Source organism: Egretta garzetta, unplaced genomic scaffold (genome assembly GCF_000687185.1).
Source record: "Egretta garzetta isolate BGI_Z169 unplaced genomic scaffold, ASM68718v1 scaffold72, whole genome shotgun sequence".
NCBI lineage: Eukaryota > Metazoa > Chordata > Aves > Pelecaniformes > Ardeidae > Egretta > Egretta garzetta.
Genome location: NW_009259032.1, coordinates 169,152 through 190,892, shown reverse-complemented (window position 1 = coordinate 190,892; position 21,741 = coordinate 169,152). Strand labels below are relative to the sequence as shown.

General features: G+C 39.4%; 1 protein-coding gene across 1 annotated transcript in view; it reads left to right on the top strand.

Annotated features, from left to right (window-relative positions):
* Positions 1-21,741, top strand: part of BANK1 (B cell scaffold protein with ankyrin repeats 1) — a 186,472-nt gene that overhangs the window by 155,706 nt on the left and 9,025 nt on the right. The window contains 3 exon segments of the mRNA XM_035890347.1: positions 6,798-6,894; positions 8,440-8,745; positions 11,491-11,766. Of these exon segments, the coding sequence (XP_035746240.1) occupies positions 6,798-6,894; positions 8,440-8,745; positions 11,491-11,766 (679 nt within the window).

Sequence of the window (21,741 nt, the reverse complement as noted above, 5' to 3'; positions counted from 1 at the left end):
CGATGCAGGTTCCCCACCTCTGTAATCCATGCCTGGTGAGGTCTGCATCCATGCCCTCTGCTTAATAAAGCCTTCAGAGCACAGGGGGGGATTCCTTCCCCCAGGAGGCACCTAGCACCCTGCTTGGGCTAGAGCACAGAGCTTTTGGTTTTGCCAGCACAGTTCACCTCCCATGGAAATAAATAACCTGCCAAGTATGCCACTTGATACATAGTAACATAGGAAAGTAGTGTTTTATTGTTACTACTGCCTTCTGGGAGCATAGAGTAGGCCCGCTCTTACACATAGGCCAGAAGGACAGCCCTTTCTTTTGGGAAACACTTGTCTCAGCAGCAGTTCTTACCGTAAGGCAAGGTTGTCTTCATTGTCACCAAAATGGGAATGCTTGTCCATCAGAAACTACCCTGAAGTACTCCATAAAGTTAGCCTTAAAGTCATTATTCTGGTAGCACTTAAGAGAGTTGGAATCTAGTCCTGCTTTTGCAGAATTTAAGTCCTTTCTAAATGAAATGTGAATGTCTCACCTATCCAAAATGAGCTAAAATCAGAATGCAAAGTTGGCTGTGTAGAAGGTACTTGGATTTCCATTGGGTTGGGAAGTCACATGGAAAAGGCCATGAGTTACTGAAAAGTCTGTATCACTTAGGAAGAACAGATTTGTAGTTTTCTTTTTAAATTATCTGGAAGAGACTTTCCACTTTGCACTGGAGAGGTTGTAGAAACTAGGGGGTTTTGTCTAGGGGCTTGGGGTTTTTTTTCTTAACAAGTTGGCCTTCTTTAGAAGGATCCAGCATACTTTTTTAGGGGGAATAAGCATATCTTCTTTTGGTGTTCATGCCATTGCTTTGACTTGAACAGATGAAAAATCACCCCTCTCTATTGGAGTAGAGAACTCATGATCATATTAGAGCTTGTTGTTCTCAAAAATAAATTGAGGCTCAGGTTGCTTATGCTATCTCTCTTTTCTAGAATCTTGAATGGTGGTCAGTAATGATTTGTATTTTCTGCAAACTGTGAAGACAGAATTTTCTTTACAGTTTCCTTTGGAGGAGAATTTTAGCATAAAGAAGTAATAAAGAAGAGAAAGTAGGTCAGTGCTCAAAAAACTTAGGTACTTGTATAAAAATTCAAGAAATACAGCAATTAAGATAAGGATACAGTTCCAGATAGCTGATGGAGTAATTTACATGACTTATTCGGGAACCACAGTCAAGGGGAAACAGGAAAAAGTGCTGTCCTTGTGTACCAACAACGCACAGGCTTGCTCTGAGGTACAGGTCAGCAGTGTCTGCCTGGAAAGGAATACAGCAGGAGACATTATCCAGCAAGTTCTTAAATGCATTGGTAAGGTTTTGACATTAAAGGTGAAGGAAATAGCTAGAGGACTCCTTTCTTTGTAAAGAAAGAAGAGAAGGTCATTGAGGATGTCCAGGTGGGGTAATGTTGGTGAGAGTGATCTAAGGTAAGTTATTATATACAGTTCCTATGATAGTAATGAGAAATAAACACATAATAGTGGTAGATTTAAAAAAAAAAGTATATCTACTTGCAAACTTACCTCACTGTGGAGGAAAGACTGAAAGTGTGGTAAGAGAACAACCCCAAATAGAAGAATGAAGTCCCTAGTAAGTAGAAACTGTATCAGATTACTAAGGTCAAAGACAGAAGTGTAGCACAGGCACTTAAGGACATTATGAGAAAGACCAAGGCACAAAACGAAATGCAGCTAACAAGAGAAATCAGAAGTAATAAGAAATGTTTTTATAAGGCTAGTTTTCAGCAATTCATTGTCAAAATGAAAAGGCTTATTGATTAGAGTTGGCCTCGTTCCTTTACTATTCAGTACCCTATTAGCAATTTAGATAATAGAAAGATTTTTCAAATTCTTTCCAACTCCACGATCCAGTGTAGTGATTTATGGATGGGCATACTCTGATCCAGTTACATAAAGTTTTGAAATGTTCCCAGTTCATATCTACTTCCAGGTTTTCAAAGCTGTTGATTTTACTTTTAAGGAAGTATTGATGTCTGTACTGAAGAGAAAATGAAAAGACACTGAAAGTATAAGTGCAAATGAGTCCATGTCCACTTGGTTTTCTTTTATAATGATATGTAGAGAAAATAGTGATTGTTTCTTTTGGATGCCCTGACCCCAAAGACATAGACATCCGTGTACTTGAATAGTTGGTATCAGATAATTTTAAAAGCACCGCTCTACTTGCATCTGTGCTCTACATGCCCTTGCAGCCTGTCTAGCAAGCCCATATAGGCTGTGATAGGTTCAACCAGGATTTGGCAACTTGTTTCTCAGAGTCCCAGGAGAATCAGACCTCCAGATCAGCAAAGGGAGAGGGCAGCTGTGGAGTCTTTCAGACTGGTGCATCTCAAGGAAGCTGCAATGGCAGAAACTGTTTTTTCCTTTGGTGTTCAACACAGGTTCAAGTCCAGGTGACCAACAATGTTATCTTGTTGCTTTACCATCAGAAGAAGATGCCTAAAGCTGTGCCTGTAGAAGAGCCATACCAAGGTTGTCTCCTGATCCGAAATGCTGAGCTATAGACTAGTGGGAGACAGATGAATGAGCAACACTCCTCTTGGCAGAGCTGCAGACTTTGAATGTTGAGAGTGAGATAAGAAGGAATGTTGTGGTGACGTGTTATAAACAACCAGATCTGTCTCAGCTCTGAAAGAACGGGCCTTAGTGTGTGTCCTATTTTCAGCTGGCATAGAGTTAATTTTCTTCCCAGTAGCTGGCATAGTGCTGTGTTTTGGATTTAGTATGGGAAGAATGTTGATAACATGCTGATGTTTTAGTTGTTGCTGAGCAGGAGAAGACAAAGCCTGCAAGAAGCGGAAGGATAATCAACAGAAAGGATGACATGTGTCAAGACAGAGACACAAAACTGTTGAGTCCATGTCAGCGTTTTAATGCTGTACTTGATATTTAAGCCTAAACAAGCAGCACTTTGTTAGTGCATACAACAATTTAAATCTTCCAGTGCACTTCTATGAGCAACCCTCTATCACATCAGGGAGCTAACTTCCATGGAATAATAATTCTTTTTTAATGCAGCCCTAACTAAAACGAATGTCTTGTCAAAAGGTTCAACAAGAATTTTACAAGCAATGGTAGGAATTTTATCCAGCAATTTTCCTAATTGCTGCAATCCAGGAAAACCGAGGACATAGGAGAAAGCATGAATTCCCAAATTACAACACAGATGTGGAAGCCTCCATTACATATATATATATATAACTTTTTTTAAGAAATACCAGTACAATAAGATGAAATAGAGGTGTGAGTGTGAATTTAGACCCACAAGGGAGGTAATTACTCAATCTAAAAAAGATAGATAGATAGATATACACATGCACACAGTTGAATTTCAACTTAGGTAGGGCCAATGTTCTGGAAGAAAAGGACAACTGATAGGAGGCAATTGGAAAACAATGGAATCAAGCACATAAGAATCACATTAATTACTCCCCTAGTTGTCCCAGGCCCAATTTAAGCATGAAGATCTGATTTTGAAAGCTGTTGAGCAATGCTTCTCACTCTTGCCAGAACTTGATACAATACCACTGTTGGGTTAGGTTCCTCTGAATTCTTTAATGTTTCACTCCTCACTGTATAAGAAGATACAATGCACCAAATTTCAATGGTGTGGACCCTTGCCAGGAGGGAGGAATCCCTCTCAGTATATATTCAGTGGAGAGAAATATTTTTGAGGGATAAGAAAATCTTTAGAAAACATGCCTTAAAAAGGATGGCTTTTCAGAAGAGCATAGTGAAAATGCTGACAAGATGGTTATAATAATTTTGCTAATGGCATCCCCGAGTAAATAACTCGGGTAAATCAATTCAGGCTTTGTATAAGAGGGACAGCTTTGAAGCTATTAAAAAACTTGGCCTTTTTGAAAGTCTTTAGTTTGACATGAAGCTTAATCAAGACAGTTAAAATACCTAACTGAAAGAAAATTAAGTGTCTACCTTTTGATGTTGAGAGGTGGCATTTAATCTTAGGACTTGAAACATCATCAGTCTTTCAGAAGACTTTAAATTTATTCCAACATTCCTGTTGCATCTTGAGGTAAGGAAATTTTATTGCTAACTTGCAGGCTAGAGTTTCAGACCTTCAGAGTCCTTTTCAGTAGTCTGTTGTGAGCAGTTCTGTGCTGACACCATTTCTTTATACCTTTTTTGTAATACTGGTTTCCAATAAAGCTAGTTCTTCCGTTGGAAGGTGGCTTGACACCCATAAGAAATCTCAGTGTAGATCAAAGAGCCATTTTCAGCCAAACAGACTCAAAAGACTTTAAAGTTCAGGTCTGTGTGCGTGTTGTACACCACACCCTAAATTCTACTGTAGAAACATCATGCTGGCTTTGCTATTACATTCAAATTACGTGACCCAGCCCATAGAAAAGACAGCCCAAAGCCTATAAGTAATGGGCATTCATTCATTCATCAGGACAAGGTTTGCAAGCTAAACCATGGCATTATTCTGATTTAGTTACTTTGTTTTGCATTCTTAAATAAGGACACTCTCCACTGCCTTTGGAGACACTGCACCATTTTCAGCTGCACGGTGTCATCATGCCCAGTGTCACAGGAGGCTTTTATCAACAATTTATGCATTAGAATCTTTTTCTAGTGTAAACATATTTAGTTAAAGACTGTTTCCATCTCTTCGGCTTTTCTGTGTCTCCTAGGTCCAGGAGACTTCTAGGAAGTGTAGTCAGGGGCTAAACTTCTGAAATGCATGCTGAATTCACTAAGATTCAGCATTATCGGAGGAGCCAGTATAAGCTAGCAGAGCAGGCTGACCTTCAATCTTCTGAAACATTGACGTTTCAAAGATGTGTATTAATCATGTCTATTCTGTTGTCTTCCTGTGAGTCACTGGGTTTCCTTCAGCTTAGAAATATCTATGCCAAAGAAGAAAATCAGAAAGTGCCATTTGTTTCCTCCCCTTACCCTTTTGACTACCAACTATATATCCATGCATACTTCATGCTTGTAAAGATAAAAGTGAACACCTTGAAAGAATTTCTCTGATGTGGTACTCCACTGTAATAATGGGAGAGCTTAATACATTTAGAGCTCTGCTTGCTTGATTCCTTCTGCACACGTCCTCTGTTCACAGGAGAAATACGGAACTTAGCAGAAGACCTTTTTTTTTCCCCAACTGTACAGTTACATTTACCACACACAGGCCTAAATCTTTTGAAAATAAATATTCTGAAAAGCTCTAACTTCAGGGTGTTTAAGAGGTATCCTGTTTCTGTGAAGTGTAGAGGAACCAAATAAATGATGGGGAAGTTCAAGCAAAACAGAGGATTCTCTCACTGATGTGCACATTATATGGGCATGGAAGACAGAGATTAATACTTTATTGTTGGAGGCAGGTATAGCTTTGTGGAGATCCAGGCATATTCTTAAAGCAGCAAAGCAAAGCAGGCCAGGGAGGCACCTGATGCATGGTCAGATGGCTGCACTGTGTTAAGACTGGTATTTGTGAGATGGCTGTGTACAAGAGCAGCAGGGAAGAAGGCATTCTCAGTTCCCCAGAAGAACCCACTATTTCTCCAATTTTTTTCCCTTTTCACACAGTGAGAACTCTGTCCATGAGACAGTGGCTGTGGATACCAGAAGGCAGCAGGATACTAGGAAAAACATTCTTGAGAGTCTGGCACGAGCTCATGGGAATCAGTTTCTGCAGCATGCAGAAGGGTATAACCGCTCATCAGCTCTTCCTCTTGACTTCACTGTCCACTAGTCTGCTTGTAATTAATCTTACAGACTGGATAATATATGGACCATGCTGTTTCCCCACCTGTGTTGGGGTTGGTATATTCAAACCCCCAGGGTTAACATTTTATGATTCAAAATTCCTGAATAATTACTGAATGCTCCATGTTGCCTACGCGGGGTAGTTTCATATTACACTTACATGGGAATCGAGGTCCTGCTGTGTTCCTTGAAAAAAGCTGTCACCTTTTGAAATTCCAGTTGTGTCTGAAAATCAGCAATTAACAAGTGTGTATTGTGTATTTTAAGACAACAGAACTGTCTGTAGTTGTGTTACAAGTTTGCTCTTAGCGGCTATAGGTGAGCAGAAGTTTGTACCTCTTCTGCTTGAAGAAATACATTGATAACATTTTAGAGAACCTATTGTTCTTACCCTCCTGAGGCTAATTTTGAATAGCGCTGTGTGAACATAACAACTTTCCAGAGGAACAAGAAATAGTGCTTTGCCACATTTGGGTGCTGAGGTAGAACTGCTAACATACTTGGCAGTCTCATTTCTGGTTTTTCAGTGCACATGCGGCTGTTGGTGCCAACCACTAGGATACGGGAACTGTTTGTAATGAGCTCTCCAGAGATTTCTTGCACTCTGTGCACCCTTGAGCTATTCAGTAATGTCCTATAGGCTTTTTGTTTTTCTGTTACCAATCTTTCTCATTACCTATGAGCGTTTCACAGTTGGGAGCAGAGTTGGGAACTGTCTGGACAGCCCAGCACAGTGCTAAGATCAATTAGCTTCAATCCTTGCTGTGCAAACTTGGGTACCATTTCATGGCAGAACCTTGTCTCCTTTCTATGTACCCAGATATATGCATTCCTTTTGCCTATAGTACTACATGGTTTGCCTACCACTACATAGTTGCAAATGCATGATGTTTCTGTCTCCACTTTTCCTTTACTAGAATGTTGAATATTATATTGATAGCAGAGTGTGAAGGTAGGCGATGAGGTCACCAAAACAAATGTTCTCCTTTATTTTTCTTTGTAGATTAATACAGCAGATAATTTGACCAATTGTGAGGAAGAAGCAGAAGACGATGACACTTACATGCTTATGTTAGGCTCAGAAATGCAACCAGCCGTGAGTAAGTCATATGTTGTTAGATCACTTTTTCAGTGACAAATCATGTATTGTATTGAGTGGGATTATGAACAAACAGAGCGGACAAATTTTGTTGATACTTTGAATTTCCACATGTTACTGCAACTTCCAGGGAGGGCAGATGTCCTAGGAGAGGGTGGAAGGCAGGTGAGGGATTCAGCCATGATAACAAAGTCATCGCTCAGTAAGACAGACCTCAGTGCAACCACCCCTCCTGGTAAATTCTGAAAATTTGTGATCTAGAAAACAGCTGAATTCTCCAAGTTCTCAGAGAACAGCCGTCATAGAAGGGGAGGCACTGCCTACAGGTGTGGCCAACTCCTGTGTGGAGGCATAGATAGTAGACATTTTGCAGGCTGATGTTCATACATCTAAGCATAGATTGACAACAAGCTTTTTGACAATATGTGTGGTCATATCCATTCCCCTTGAAAGCTGCAAACAAAGTTGCTTGCTTGCATTTACTGATGGTGTGTATTTCGCATGTGTTTTACAGTATCATGGGTCTATAAAGCTAAACTTTATCATGTTTCTATCTTACCTGTTTGTTGACAATTTTATCTTTTCAACTGTCTCATATTCTGTATTAAAAAGATGTTCCTTATTTGCTAAATTTAAACCGGTTGCTTTAGCACATCTAGGTAGATGATAGACACTGTGAAAATGTGAACTAGAAACCTGGTTAGGCCTGATACATTTTCATGGTCTCTGTCACGCTGTATATGGGAACATCTCAGGGTAGACACATGGAAGAAGAACACGGATTGTAACAGCTGGCCACGTTAGCCAGCTGAATGCCCTAACCTCCCATTTGAATCAGTGATGAAAGAAAGGCATCACCAAAAGATAACTCAGAATGGAAACCTACCCCAAGGGCTCGGTATTACCTGCTATGCATTGACTGTAAGTCTGCTGACGGACTTGTATAGTTTACTCTGTTGTGTTACTGAGGTTGACTATCCAAATCTTGATGCTGTACATACAGTGATTAAAATGTATGCTTTCATTCCCTCCACTATATTCTTGTTCTGTGGTTCCCGGGCCATGAAAGACAGAAGAGCTCAGTTTCCACAGGAGTACAGCCATGTCTCCCAGGGGCAATGTTTATTTCATTTTAAAGAGATTTAAATAGCACCCAAACCCCGTTGTATAAAAACAAGTTTACACAGCTGTGTGAGCTATGGCTTTATTTTACTAAGTGTTGCACTGTGCTGCGTTGAAAGTCAAGTAATACAAATTATGGAGTCAAAGTAAGTGTGTGTGATTTCATTCTGACAGCAACTCTAGAAAAGTTTAACATTGCCTGCACGAAGATGGTGTGTATCAGAGTAGCAAGATACAATAAAAACTTCCACTGTTGATTTGGTAAATATTTAAAAAGCTGTTCACTGACAGTAGGTATTTGACAGCTTTCCTACTGTATCAGTTCATAAAAGTTTTATTAGCCATTGTGTTGCTTCTGTGGAAATCCTTGAAACTGGAAGTGTTTCCAGATGGCAAATTTTAAGTGAAATAATGCATTCTTTAGCATTAAAAGCCAAGCAGAACTCAGGAGATCAATACGGAATTGGATCAAGATCCCAACAAGAATCTGAGGTGGATGAGGAAAACGAAGATGATGTAGAAGACAGCAAAGAGGAGACAGAACATGAAGATCAAGAGGAGGAAGGTTTTTACAGCTTTCACAACAGTCCTGACAATTTGTATGCCAGCATACCTGATGATCTGGAAGGGAACAGAAGAGACTACTTTTTCTGTAAGAGACCACCCCCTCCTCCCCCTCGAAATCTGCCTGGCATCCTAAGACATGATGATCTGCACAATTTATCACAAGGTACGGTCTTGAGAGGAAAATACCCCCAGATATAAACACATGCGAGTGCAGACTAGGTGCTGCTGTAGAGACTATGTGTGATCACTTCTTCTAACAGCAGTAGCTAGGCAGTATGGCCCTAGTTCTGCAAAGCAAGCATGTGTGTATGAACTTTGCTGCATCAAGATATTCAGGACCAGTTATGTCAGCTAATGCTGTGGTATGAGCTGCTGGGTTCAGGTTTTCTTCGCTCTGCCCGTCTCAAAGAGCTGCCAAATAATACATGATGCATTGGATTTACAAGAGAGGCTTGAAACAAAAGACTGAGCTTGTATTTTTGTCAAGTTGACTGAAGTATTTACCATTTAAAAATATTAAATACTGTCTTGATTTAATACAGCTTGGAATTTCACAGATGATAGAATTAATAGAAAGTGGCTGTGGAGAGAAGTAACATAGTATTTTATTACATTTTATCCAATGTTGTGGTTAGAAACAAAAAGCTATATTGTGTTGCAGATTGAAAAAAGAGGGAGAAATTGTGGCCTTTAATGAAATGCTTTGCCTTTCAGGGGTTTTTTGCTTTTTTTTTTTTTTTTAATACTTCTGCCCCAGAGTAAAAATCTAAAATTTAGTGTTGTACTTTGATTCAAGAGATGAGAAGCCCAAAATACTATTTGCATCTATTTCAGAAGGGATGATTATCATTTGTTTTCATTGGGAAAAATAAGTATGCAACAGAATTTAAGCTTAAATACCAGTCTTAAATAGTCACCTAGGTAAAAAAACCTTCTTATTTGCCACGGAATCTACTGAGAAGTGTGCACACAAATTGCTTCTCAGTTTCTCCACTGCTTATTACTGTTAACTCTGGTTTTAAGTGTGGCATAACCTATTAGAGTCTTAAATGACCATCACCAAGCACTTAGAAATTCACATAAGTAGATAGAAATAGCTTTCTGGCCTCATAGCCTGTTATAGGTAGGTTTTCATCCTGTTTTCTGCTGTGAAAGAAAAAGCTGGCTATATGCATAAAGTCATAGGTGGATTCTAAGAGGAAGAGAGGCAGAATAAAGATTAATGTTAAAGATGCGTTTTTCTTCCCACAAAATACTCGCCTGCAGCTATATGTGTGCATAAATGAGAGGTCAGGTTTGGCACACAGGATTTGTTAGTGTAGGTTTGATATAAATGCCTGTCTTGGAGTAGCTCACATGTGGCTATGCCATCAAGTAGTAACATGATCCTCTCTGCCAAATGCCGGTTCTCTGTATGTGGGTACCAGCAAAGAAAGTTTCTTGGGTACATAGTGTCCTGGGCCGAAACCTGTGCTGGTAAGGCAGAGTTCATCTAAAAAACGCTCCTGTGTGAATAGTTCATTTAAAACATGCTGTGAGTTTTCCTCGAATGTTAGCCTTGGTTTCATCACTGGGGAATGGGGTGAGGGGCATCAGAATTCCTCTAAATGAGCATGATGCTTGCTGTCAGAGAGGATCTCTAATGAGTCACTGCTATATATTTTTAGTCAGCCACTTGTTTTAGGTATTGCTGTGAAATACCTAAAAGGCAAGTCCCCTCTTCTTGATGTCTTTGTTTTGGCAGTGGCATGAGAGTGCCCCCTGTGGGAGTTAAAAGAAAGAATATTCTGCAGAGAAAGAAACTGAACTTTTATAGTGATATGGAAACAAAATGTTTTTCATATTAAATATGGCAGTTGTATTAATTCCACTTGTTTTAAAACATTCTTATATCTTATCCAGAATGCATGTTAATAGCATGTATTAATAATGCATCCCATTTATGAATGACACATGCCGTTTATAAATGTATCCCACTTACAAAGATTGTTTAGCTCCTCTGAACCCATAAATAGTTCTTTAAAAAGCAGCCAAAGGATTGAAAACACCAGTAGCAACCACAGCCTAGTTTAGCAGATATACATGTACAGGCAGTAGCTGACAACACAAGGAAAACATGACTCAGTACAAGAATTCCAGGCAGGTATACTGTTTTTGCAGGAAAGATGGGTAATCAGTACAAGAAAGTTATAAAAAACTATGAGAACACCAGCCTCAGTAACAGCTTCTAACTCTTAGCAGTTTGTGGGGTTTTTACAGACAAATCAAAACAAACCCAGGTATTGGGAAACTCATCAATTCCTTTAAATGCCATAAAATGTAGAAGCTGAAGAAAAGCAAGTGCTTAGTAGTTGTATCTTTGCATAGATTATAAGAGGTCATAAATTTCATCTGTGCTTTTTAAATGTTTTTCACCTTGTCCTACAGTACATATTAGTAAAGCCCTCAAAACCAAGTGGGACATGGAAGATCTAGGAAAGACAAACCCCAACATTTTCTAAAATAAGTTTCAATTCTTAAGTCATTGTTGCAACAGCTAACGAATAGCCTGACTTTCCAAAATGCCAAGGGCTACAGGTACCACTTACTTGGCTTCACCATTAAAGAACATGTTTGTGTGACTCTTGTGGGAGCAACTGGGGCACACAAATTAGCCCCATATGGGGCTAGTAGCTAAGCATCTATTTTTGATAATCTGATGTAAAATCATGAGGCAGCCCTGAAGTTGGAATTATGCCTCTGGGACATCCTCTCTACTGACTTAAATGATCAGAAGCCTCTGAAAATCAGAGCGCTTTAGTTTAGAAGTTAAATTAGGTCTCTGAGTTACTTTAGGAAACTTTAGAGCTTTAAGTCCTAATCTCCTTTCTTTACCCTATATACGGAACATAATTCTTTGCTTTTTCAGAGAGGAATTTTGTGGAGGACAGAACTGAAATAGAACGTGGTGGTGGGCTCATAACAGCATGCTACAGAGAAGACCAAGATGCATGCAAGGGAGACAGCGAGGAGGAAGACCCGTACGCTTCTGCAAAACTGGATGAATCTGTGTACGATTTCATACTGGCGGAGGAGGAGGAGAAAAGGAAAGAACACAGGTCTTTTATCGTGAACAGGCCGCCAGCTCCTGCCCCTCGTCCCATATGTTTGCCGGTCAGAGAGAACACTCCCTATATAGTACAAGGTTAGTGGTGCTGCTCTGTAAATATTTGCTGGTAGAATATAGATGTGTCTCTTCTATCTGATGAATAATACTTTTAAAAGACTTAAGATCTGTGTTCAGTTACTTTCAAACCAACAAATTGATTTATTCCGTCAACCTATTCTCACCTTTCAAATGAGCTGAGAACATCTCTGACTAATGTTAATTTTCAATTTGCATCTTGGATAGCTTTGCTTTGTTGGTTTAATTTTACAAAAATTGTGACAATATGATGGAAAAGAATCACTGGACTAGCTGTGAGCGTGTGTGTTTTAATGGTGCGATACAGAATATGCTATTTGAATTGCCTTTCAGTTTCTTTATCAGAATGTTTTTACTTAATTCTAAGAGAGAGGTTTTAGCCACATTTTATTTTTTCTAATGAGAACAGTAGAGATAAATGCCTGTGTGAGAACTCCTCTTTCAAATAACCTTTCTCCAATGCAAGATGCTAGAAATGGCCACCGAAGGAAGGATTATGTCCTTTTACCATTTCTGTAAAAACTGGGGGACCTTTTTGAGCTTATTTATGGGAATGTAAGGCTGTAGTCCAATTCAGACTGAAGCCAAATTTCAAAATAACAAAAGGAATTTCTGCGAACCTACTGCAGAGATCTCTGCGTAAGCCCCGAAATCCGTACTGCCTGCATTTCCAGCCCCCTCTACAAAAACCTGCCAATGTATAAGAATATGCATAAGAATAAATGGTAGAAAGCCAGACTGAGAAAGAACACCAGTAGATTGCTTGCTCCATCCAGCTCATGTCTTGCACTAGAGCAGGGTTAATACTATCCAGATCATCATACCAAATACAGAGGAACACCTCCTTTTTCAATCAGTGATTTATTTTATTCTTCCTAGCTAGCTCTCTTCCTCCAGGCTGTATAACTCCAGGTGAGGGCCAGAATGCGTAGGCTAATGCCCACGTTCATCACTTAGTTGCTCTTTCTTCAGCATGTTCAGGAGGTATAAGGATGAATCATTAGAGTAGTTAAAGTGTAATCCAAGAATAGATGTGTATAGGGGGCCTGTTACTACAAAAGTCCTGAAATGGCTGATTTTACTGAGATTGTTAGAGCATTGTCTTAAATCTTGGTCCTCCGTCATCATAGACAGACCAGTGACTTGAAAACCCTTCCTGTGAAGATGCGTTATTTGGGAGATTGCATTTACTGTCTTTTATTGCCCTAGAGTGTTTCTGCTTTGTCTAGCCTAACTGTTCAATAAGGAAGAGACTATCAGAGGAGCTGCTTTGATGGGATTGAGGTCCTTTTACACCATATATATATATATGGTGTGTATATACACATACATATATACACGCACACTCCCCCTCTCCCCCCCCATCCAAGGTTTTTAGCTTTGCTTTTATAAACAGGTGGTGGTAGACAAATTAGTTTCCTGTTGTTCTGTGAAATCAGCCTCTGGCTCAAGTTCATTTACTTATACAGTAAATGAGAAAAGTGGAAGTGCTTCAAGAAAGCTTCAGTGACCCCTCAGGCCTCTGCTTTGGCTGGCCTTCCTGCTAGTTCCAGATCTGGGGCTTCTCACTCTCCTGTTTTGTGCAGGGATTCAGGAGATAGATAGTGAGATTTTAGACAGAAGTGATATATCTTCAGCCAAAAGACTTTTATTGCTACTTGGATTGGTAATTTTTGTCCTTCTCCACAGTGGTTTAAAAATCTTCATCCAGTCCAGCAATATCCCGGTTTCCAGCTTATTATATTAAAACTGCTTATAATCAGAAAAAAAGATTGTTTCAGCTGTAAGAACCAGAAAATTTCATTCCAGTCCATCATTAAAAACTGCATGTGTTTGCAGCCATTGCTTTATAATTTAATCTAAGCAGTGTAAAATAAAATTACTCTGGCTAGTGCATGTACACATTTTTCATCCCTCGAATACACTGGTGATGGTTTCGGGGTTTGTTTTCATATATTATGTTAAAAAGAGCATTGCGGAAGTTGTAAAGTCAAATAATGAAAAGGTTAGAATTGAGGTAGTTTTGCTGTTTTATTTCTTTCTCCCTGCCACAAACATTACAATACAGCCCTTAAGTACATAGCCTACAGCGTGCTTTGTTTCATCTAGTGTTTAAAGTGGGTGAGCATAAGACGCAAAACTCTTCAGTGTTTTTCATTCCCGTTTTTGTTTAAAATGTCATTCGTGCCTGCCCTAGGTCCAGTGTGTTGTTTCAAACCCTCCTGTGATAAACCCTTTGATTTGTTCTGTGTCCATGGAGTTTTCGGATGCCCAATATGAAGTAACTAAGATGCCAGTCTTGAGATTAACAGCTTTATATAATACTTTATTCATTCAAAGCAGAGATCCTATTGATTTGAGTGGCACCTACCAGTGCTCAGAACTTCAAATTAAATCATTAGTGTGTCTAGTCAGCACCCTAAGGTCCGGGATTCCCGAGCCCCATTGCTGGTTTAAATAATTTGCCTGGGGTTGAGCTGGGGCTTTGTTGGAGAGAGAAGTCCTGTTCTGCAGAGCAACATTCGTTACTTAACTGAGGCATCCTTCCCTCCTCTGTATTCTCTCTCCGTTCACTAAATAACGTTTTCACTTCTAAAACAAATTAAAGAATATTCCTGTAAGAAAGGGGTTGTCCTCACTGCACAGTTCTGGTTGATCTTCAGAACCGTTCCCTTCTGGTGTTCAGTAAGACGCAGGTCCTATGGGAAAAATGGGATTAGAGGTTGGAGCAGGATGCACAGAGGAGAGCTGTGTTAAGGTTACACAGTCACCTACAACTGGATCCCTGCGTACTTTGGGACTTTGTGTAAAGAACAAGCTTCGTGCTCCAAGGATTGCAGGGGCTGTTGTGATAGTGCCATGCAGAGATGCAGGAGGATTTCTTTTCGCCCTTCATGTAGCCACAGAGGTGATTGAAATTTATGGGCTCATTTATTGGCAAAAAAAGTGTAAGCATTACATAGCAGAAATGTCTTTTGCCTCTTGGATTGCGTGCTGGTGCCTCCTTTTTTTTTTTTTTTTTTTTTTTTTTTTTTTTTTTTCTCCATCGGGACAAATCAAGTGGCTGAATTCCCAGGAGTATCTTCTCCTTTAAGCAAAAGTGGTGGTGTTTCCATGAGAATAGCAACAAAGAAAGCGAGCAAATAGCCCTCTTTGTAATAAGTAGCCTTCAAATACCTGGAAGTTCAAGTTTACACGAGGCAGTTAAGCCTGTTCCATGTAGATTACCACTTGGTGCTCTGCAGGATAGGATAGTGGAACCATTGATCTATAGAAAACAAACATGGAACTTCACAAGCCTGCTTTTAGAGTCTCTTTCAGAGCAGGATCTACACTTTGAAACCTAGGCCATAGGCACTCAGTGATGCAAGTTGGCATAGCTAAGCTATTACACAATTTAGAGTTTGAGCCTCTGACCTGAATTTGCTGACAAATAAATTCTGGGAAACATGAGTGAGTTGAAAGATTTAAAACATAAGTGTTCTAATAACTTCTACTCAGTTTCATTTATTCTAGTTTGAAATTTTAATGAATGTGCAAACTACTGTATGTAACACTGCTAAACGTACTGCATCTTTAACAGAGAGTACATTTGTTCTTTAATTTAGACCACTGCAAGAATTCTGCCTTCTGTGTGGAAGGCTCATCAACCAGTGGAGCTGCAAACTGATGCCAAATAGCTTGTGGTCCAGATGGTGTGAACTCTTAGTGTGCTCCCTTTCCATTCCTCAAGTGCTTAGTATTCCTTTGTAGGTTATTTTGATGGTGTTTCAATTGTGCGCTGCCAAAACAACTGTTAAATAAATGTATGCAGGTGTTGTGTTTTCAGTTCACAGTGCAATTTTAATGTTCCTTATTGATACCAGATTTGATTGAGCTGGAAACTGAAGTCCCCAGTGTATTCCTAGGACAGGTGCATGAGTTCCTGTAATGCCTCCCTACCATTTCTGAAGTCTGACCTACCAGGGCTGCCTCAGGGCTTAAGGATTCCATTACTGTCCTGGTTTGATCATTTACCTCTTATCAGAGACCACCAGTACGAGAGAGGTTCTCTGCAGCAAGGACACCTGTCCTACAGCAACATAAATACAACTTTGTATGCTATAGCGTTTGTTCCTTTGCAAACCTCTCACAGGTCCCTGAAGCAATGCATTTCCCCTCTGTGGACTGGAAATATTTTACTATTTAAAGATAGCTGTCTGTGGGACTTCACATTAGGGTTAAAAGTTAGCAGTGGAAAAATACCTTTCCCAGTTACTGTCCCAGAAGAGAACAGCATTCTCATTGCTCGTCAGAATCACAGGATATGCAGAAAAAGTAGCAGCCAGTGGATGTTTTTAGGGAGGCATGTACAGAATAGGCAACATAAACCCAAATGAAATGAAAAAAATAAGTTTCCAAGACACTAACAGTTCTGTTCTAGATTTTAACAGGCTAATTACTGGGAACTATAGTGATTGCATCCCGAGTTAGTAGTTCTTATTATGCAGATTGTTTAAACGCTCTAAAGCAGGGGTTTCCAAAGTGAAGCCTCAGAAGCCCATGCGAACTGCAAAACATTTATGTCCCACAGAGGGATTTTTTAGTACTTTCCTACAGTGAGTATAAAGTACTGCACTGCAGATGAATTTCATTATGTATCCCCAACTTAAGGGTGTTTTTCCATGAATAAAATGCTAGGAACGACTGTTCAGCTGTCTTAGAGCACTTAGACTGTTTTTACAGACCTGGTTGGGAAGTGGTATACTGCCTTCAGTCGCTGCGTTCATTCAATCAGATTTTTTGCTACCTTAATTTTGGTAGATTGAAACACACACTGAATAAGGTGCACAGAGAGAAAATACTTACAGGATGGTGCTGGGTTGAAAAACAAACTGTTCTAAATAGCGTATTTCTGGTCAAATCAGATACAGGGTCTTCTCCTTTTTGCTTTTCTCTACGGAAGAAAAATGGGACTGCAGAGGTATACTCAGGTTTTACACACTGGAGCAAATATTCTTGAGTGTATCACTAGAGTGCTTCCAACTTCCATAATCCACTAAGTTAAATTTCTGACAAGAGCAACAGTGGGAGAATTCTCTTCATTGCATATGGTACATATAGCAAGTACATCGACACCACCTTCTGAACAGCCTCTTAAACTAACCACAAGTACCTATTTTTTTTACTCACTCTTTACCCCTTCTGAAAGAAGGGGTTCTGGCATTGCTTTTATTATCTTGCCTCGGTGTAGGGGACTAGTCTCTGTGTAGTCTTCTGAGGTCCTTCCCTGACCAAGGTTGCTGGGATTCAACAGAGTTGAGCGCATATTTGACAGACTCAGAATCTCTCTGCAAATTGGGAAAAGAATTGCTGGTGAGCATGTGTTTATTTTTGGATTAATGTTTTCACATTGTCATTACCCTGTGATTCTTTTTAAAGTCATTTTACTTTTGATCTGGGAAAACTGGGTTTTTTCAATCTCAACTAATGACGTGGCTGTGGAAGGTAGAGTCTGATAACAGCCTGTATAAGTTGTGATGAGTGGATGTGATGCTGTAGCTGAAAAACTCAGGCAGCATGCATTGGACCACTGCAAATAACAGAGCAGCATGGCGGTTTCCACAAGTGTGTTTGACATCACCTGGTCTTTATTCTGATGAAATGACTGTTGTGTGTTCTCATAAATGTCCTGAGTGTCAGGCAGCACATTTAGAACAGATCAGAACTTCCATAACAGTTCAGATATGATCACTGGTTTTCTCACACCAGTGCAGTTAAAACTGGCCAGTCTTTTCCCCCTTCTGACAGTGTGAGTGCATTCAGACACCTGTGCTACCATGACAGGGCAGCTTCTGGGTCTTGAGCCTTTGGTACCTTGCACAGCACAGCACAGCCATCCCTTCTCCACAGTGCTTGGACCAGAGAAATGAAGCATGCTGATACGCTTTTGTTCTGTGCTCAGCTGTGTTGCCTCAGAAAAATAAAAAAGGCCATACTGTTTACAGTGTCCCATTTCCTTTAGTTGATTTAATGTTACGAATCACTAGAATTTTTTGGTTTAATCTTAAATATGTGAAATATTTTGTATAAATTTTAGGAGTCGTCCTTAATCATCTCTCTCAAAACTTACTGGTTAGCATTGCATTGATGACCTCTGTCTAGTCCTCATGCTGAGTGATGCTCAGTGTGTTAGCAAACAGAACAGACAAAAGGAAAATGAGATCTAAAAAGATGTGAACAAACATCTGCAGAGTTCTCATCTCCTGAATAATAAGCATCATTCTACTATATTCCTTCCTTAGTATTCTCTGTGTATTTGTCATCCCTTGCTGTGCTACAGCTAATTTACAATCTAATCCCTACCAGAAAAAGAACTTGCAAGTTTTATTTGCCTAGGTACCATGCACACACATTTTAAATGTTAAAATGTTTAAATAATGGGAAAAAAATTGACTGGGCAAAGATAGGAGTCTCTCCCTGCAACATATCCTAACTAGCAATTCACCCCTCCTTCTCTATTATTCTGTTAATCATGACTTAATTGTGTGACAATTCTAAAATGAATGAAGCAAAAACCTACTAAAAGCAAGGAGGAAGCTTACAAACTCAGTGTAATTTGCAACTGAGTTGAGATGTGTTAATAAGTACAACCCCAGTGTATTAATTAATTTGCATTATCACTTAGCCTTGTGTTTCTGTAAAGATTTGGTTCCCCTGGATTTTAAATTTGAATGGTTCCTAAATAAAACAGTCGTGGCAATAGATAATTTTGTTTGGAACATCAGCTCAGTGAAGCTGATGAATAAATGCATCTTGTATTTCCCTAGGCAAACTGAATTCAAATTAGTGATATTTATTGATTTTTTTTTCTTTTCTTTTCGCTGTGTCTCTTCTCCTTTGTGTTTGTTCTGCTGAAAGTGTTGAGTAAGTAGGTAAGAATTAGGTACGATTAGCTTGCATACTCTTCCAGAGGGTAGGTTCATCGGTCTAGCTTTATTTGAATCGCCAGTGTATAGTGGCAAACTGTTTGATTTTTAGAGGTGATGTTACTAATAAAACAAATTAAGCAACATCCCTCATAGTTTAGATGGGTAAAGTAAAATGTAATTTAGAAACCTTATCTTGGTTTGATCATTGCCTCTTAACTGATATGAATTGTCCTCTCTCATAATGTAACTCTTTCTACGTTTTGATTGCCTAATTATATCACTTCTTACGGGCCTATCACTAAGCAATTTTTGAAATGTCACAGTGCATCTATGATTCCTTACCATTACAGCTTTGTGTTAGAACCTCAATGAATTCTGAAAGTGAAATTCCTGTTCTTTTTGTCAACCTGCAGCTATTGTAAAAAAAAAACATTCTCTCTTTCTAGGCCCTTCATACTCATGAGTTTCTTGCACAGCATGTGACTATAAAATGCTCTTCTTGATACAGAATTATATACAAGAAACTTCAAATGTTTCTAGCCCTTCTATTTGTGGTGATAACCATGAAAATATTAACCACATTTCAAGCCTCATAACATTATCTACCTGCATGTGCAGGCAGCCTGAAACAACATCTGTAGCTAGTCTGAGATAAAAAAGGCAATTCAGAGTTCCTTGGATCCCACTCACTTTCAAATCCTTCTGTTAGGGATTTTCCCAGAGTTCTGCATATGTGCCCCAGAATTTGTGTTTTGTCACACTTTTTAAATGTTGTTTTCTGGTTTCGTGTCCTACTAGAAAATACTGCAGTCGTTTCTTATTCTCTGAGTTTGCTTTCCTGGAGAAATATTGAGGTTACATCACATTCCTAAAAAGTGATTCTACTACCGAAGACATAAAAATGTATTTAGGGCATGCAAAGATCTTCATCTGCATCCTGTAACAACTGAAGGGAGGAGAGGGAATAAAGTGGAATTATTTATTAATTCTGAGAAACTGAGAGAGAAGTGGACATAGCTCGTAGACAATAATTATGTAGCATATATCAGGTCGGGACATTTAATTTGTAGATTTCAATCTACAAGCATCTATGGGTGCTTTAGCCAGTCACAATGTGATTAAAAATTCAGAAGGACTCTCTTTTTGACCATACAGGTATTATTGAAGGGTACACATTAAGTAAAAAAGCATAATAGAAGTACTGCAACTTTTTAATCAGATTATCTATGGCAGAGAGGCTCTGAAAGTATAAAAATATATATCCTTCCTCATTGGAGGTCTGTGGCGTTCTGACACTTTAAAAAATTGTTATATTAATGTTGCTTTACTGAAAGAATATTCACTTTATCTTCCATAAGAAATAATGGAATATATCCCTGTGCAAGATTACCTGTTTCTTTCATTCCACTACTGTATTTGAGCAGCTCACAAGTAATTAGCATGTGGGAATGAAAGAGTAAATTGCTGGAGTCTTCCCTAAACCTGTGGCAGTCGTACAGTGATGTGTGCATATGTCTTTCCAGGCATTCCAGAAACAGGAGTTTGTTTTCATTGACCTCACCCACACTGAATTCTTGCTGCCAACTAAAATCATTTCAGCAAGATGCAGCATGTAAAGTGGTTTTAACAATTTTCCGTTGAACTGGAAGAGTAATTCCATCTCTGATTACTCCAACGCTGCAAAACTCAGCAGAAATTTCAAAGCCTGTCAATTAAAGTGCTTTCCAATCAGGGACATTGTTGAGTATATCCCTTCTCCTCCTTACACAGTAAAATTCAGGCTTCCTGCATTGCCTCTGTGTTCTGGTTACTTTGCCGTCGTCTTTAAAAAGAGAATACTATTTCAAGTATAGGAGAAAACACTGCAACCATATTTAGCAGGATTCTTTGAGAATTACAGAGAAGAGTATTACAAAATTTAAAATCAGTGTTAGGCTGAAGGTAGGGACATAGCATCAGCAGATTATGCTGCCTGTATAGTTCCTTTACTCTGTTTAGCCTGAGAACATTTTAAGGAACATCAAGTCCCCAGCTGTTTACATTCATCATCACCTTCCATACAAGCCTGCTCAGGAGTTAGTGTAAAGACTTTATTCTGCAGCATAGAAAATACACCCTTAGGAATTGCTCCTTCCTCACCTCTGCACATAGCATGCACAGAGTTCCGATGTCACAGTGGTCTTGATCATCTGCTTTACAAGTTTCCCTGAAAAGAGTGGATGCATTGGACAAGGCAGTCTGAGCAGGCAGACAAGGAGCAAACCAAGGTTTCCCTGGTCAGCAGGAGCAAGCAGCCAGGACTCTGGGGTGCCATGCAGTGTGCGCCTGCGCTGCTGCTTGAGCAGAGCTCCGTTGTACTGGGCCTTGGACCCCAAGCAAACATTCACCCCATTGAACTGGCACATTTGCTGCATTGCAGTGATGTCAGAAAGATTACTTAATGGGAAGGAATTAATCTAGATTATCCGTTTGTTTAGCTAAAATCAGAACTGAGGCTTAAGAGGGAAAGCCTATATGGCAGCAGCTAAGTCAGAAACCAAGCAATCCCCACCTTCTGGGTTTTACATACGCTGCCAGCAAAAGTTTGACTGCAGCATTTCAGGGCATATCTAGGCTGGCTGTACTCTGGGTGCCTCACAAAAATGGCGATGATGGGCTACACTGATGGAATAAGTGATCGTGCTTTACTGTTCCTCGTGCTTGAAGAAACTAGACCAAAATATACACATACTCTTTCTTAAGCAGTGTCATTATTCTCACCTAGTACTACTGGGTTTTTTTCTGCCTTGGCTTTCCCCATAAAATAAGAAACAGGCTACAGTAGGTGTCTGTACCATGTGAAGAACTCTGAGATCTAGCTGTTTTTTCTAAACAAGTAGTATGTTAATGTGCTAAGTCTATTTTATCTTCTTCAAAGCTTCTTGTCATGATATCTGTAATATCAGTAATCCTGCCATTCTGTGCAACAGAACAATTTTTCAAGTAATTAACAATTCCTAGGCTAGAACAAGAAATTTATTCCAGCCTGCTTTTATGAGCCTCCTTCCTTCGTTCAGAATGTTGT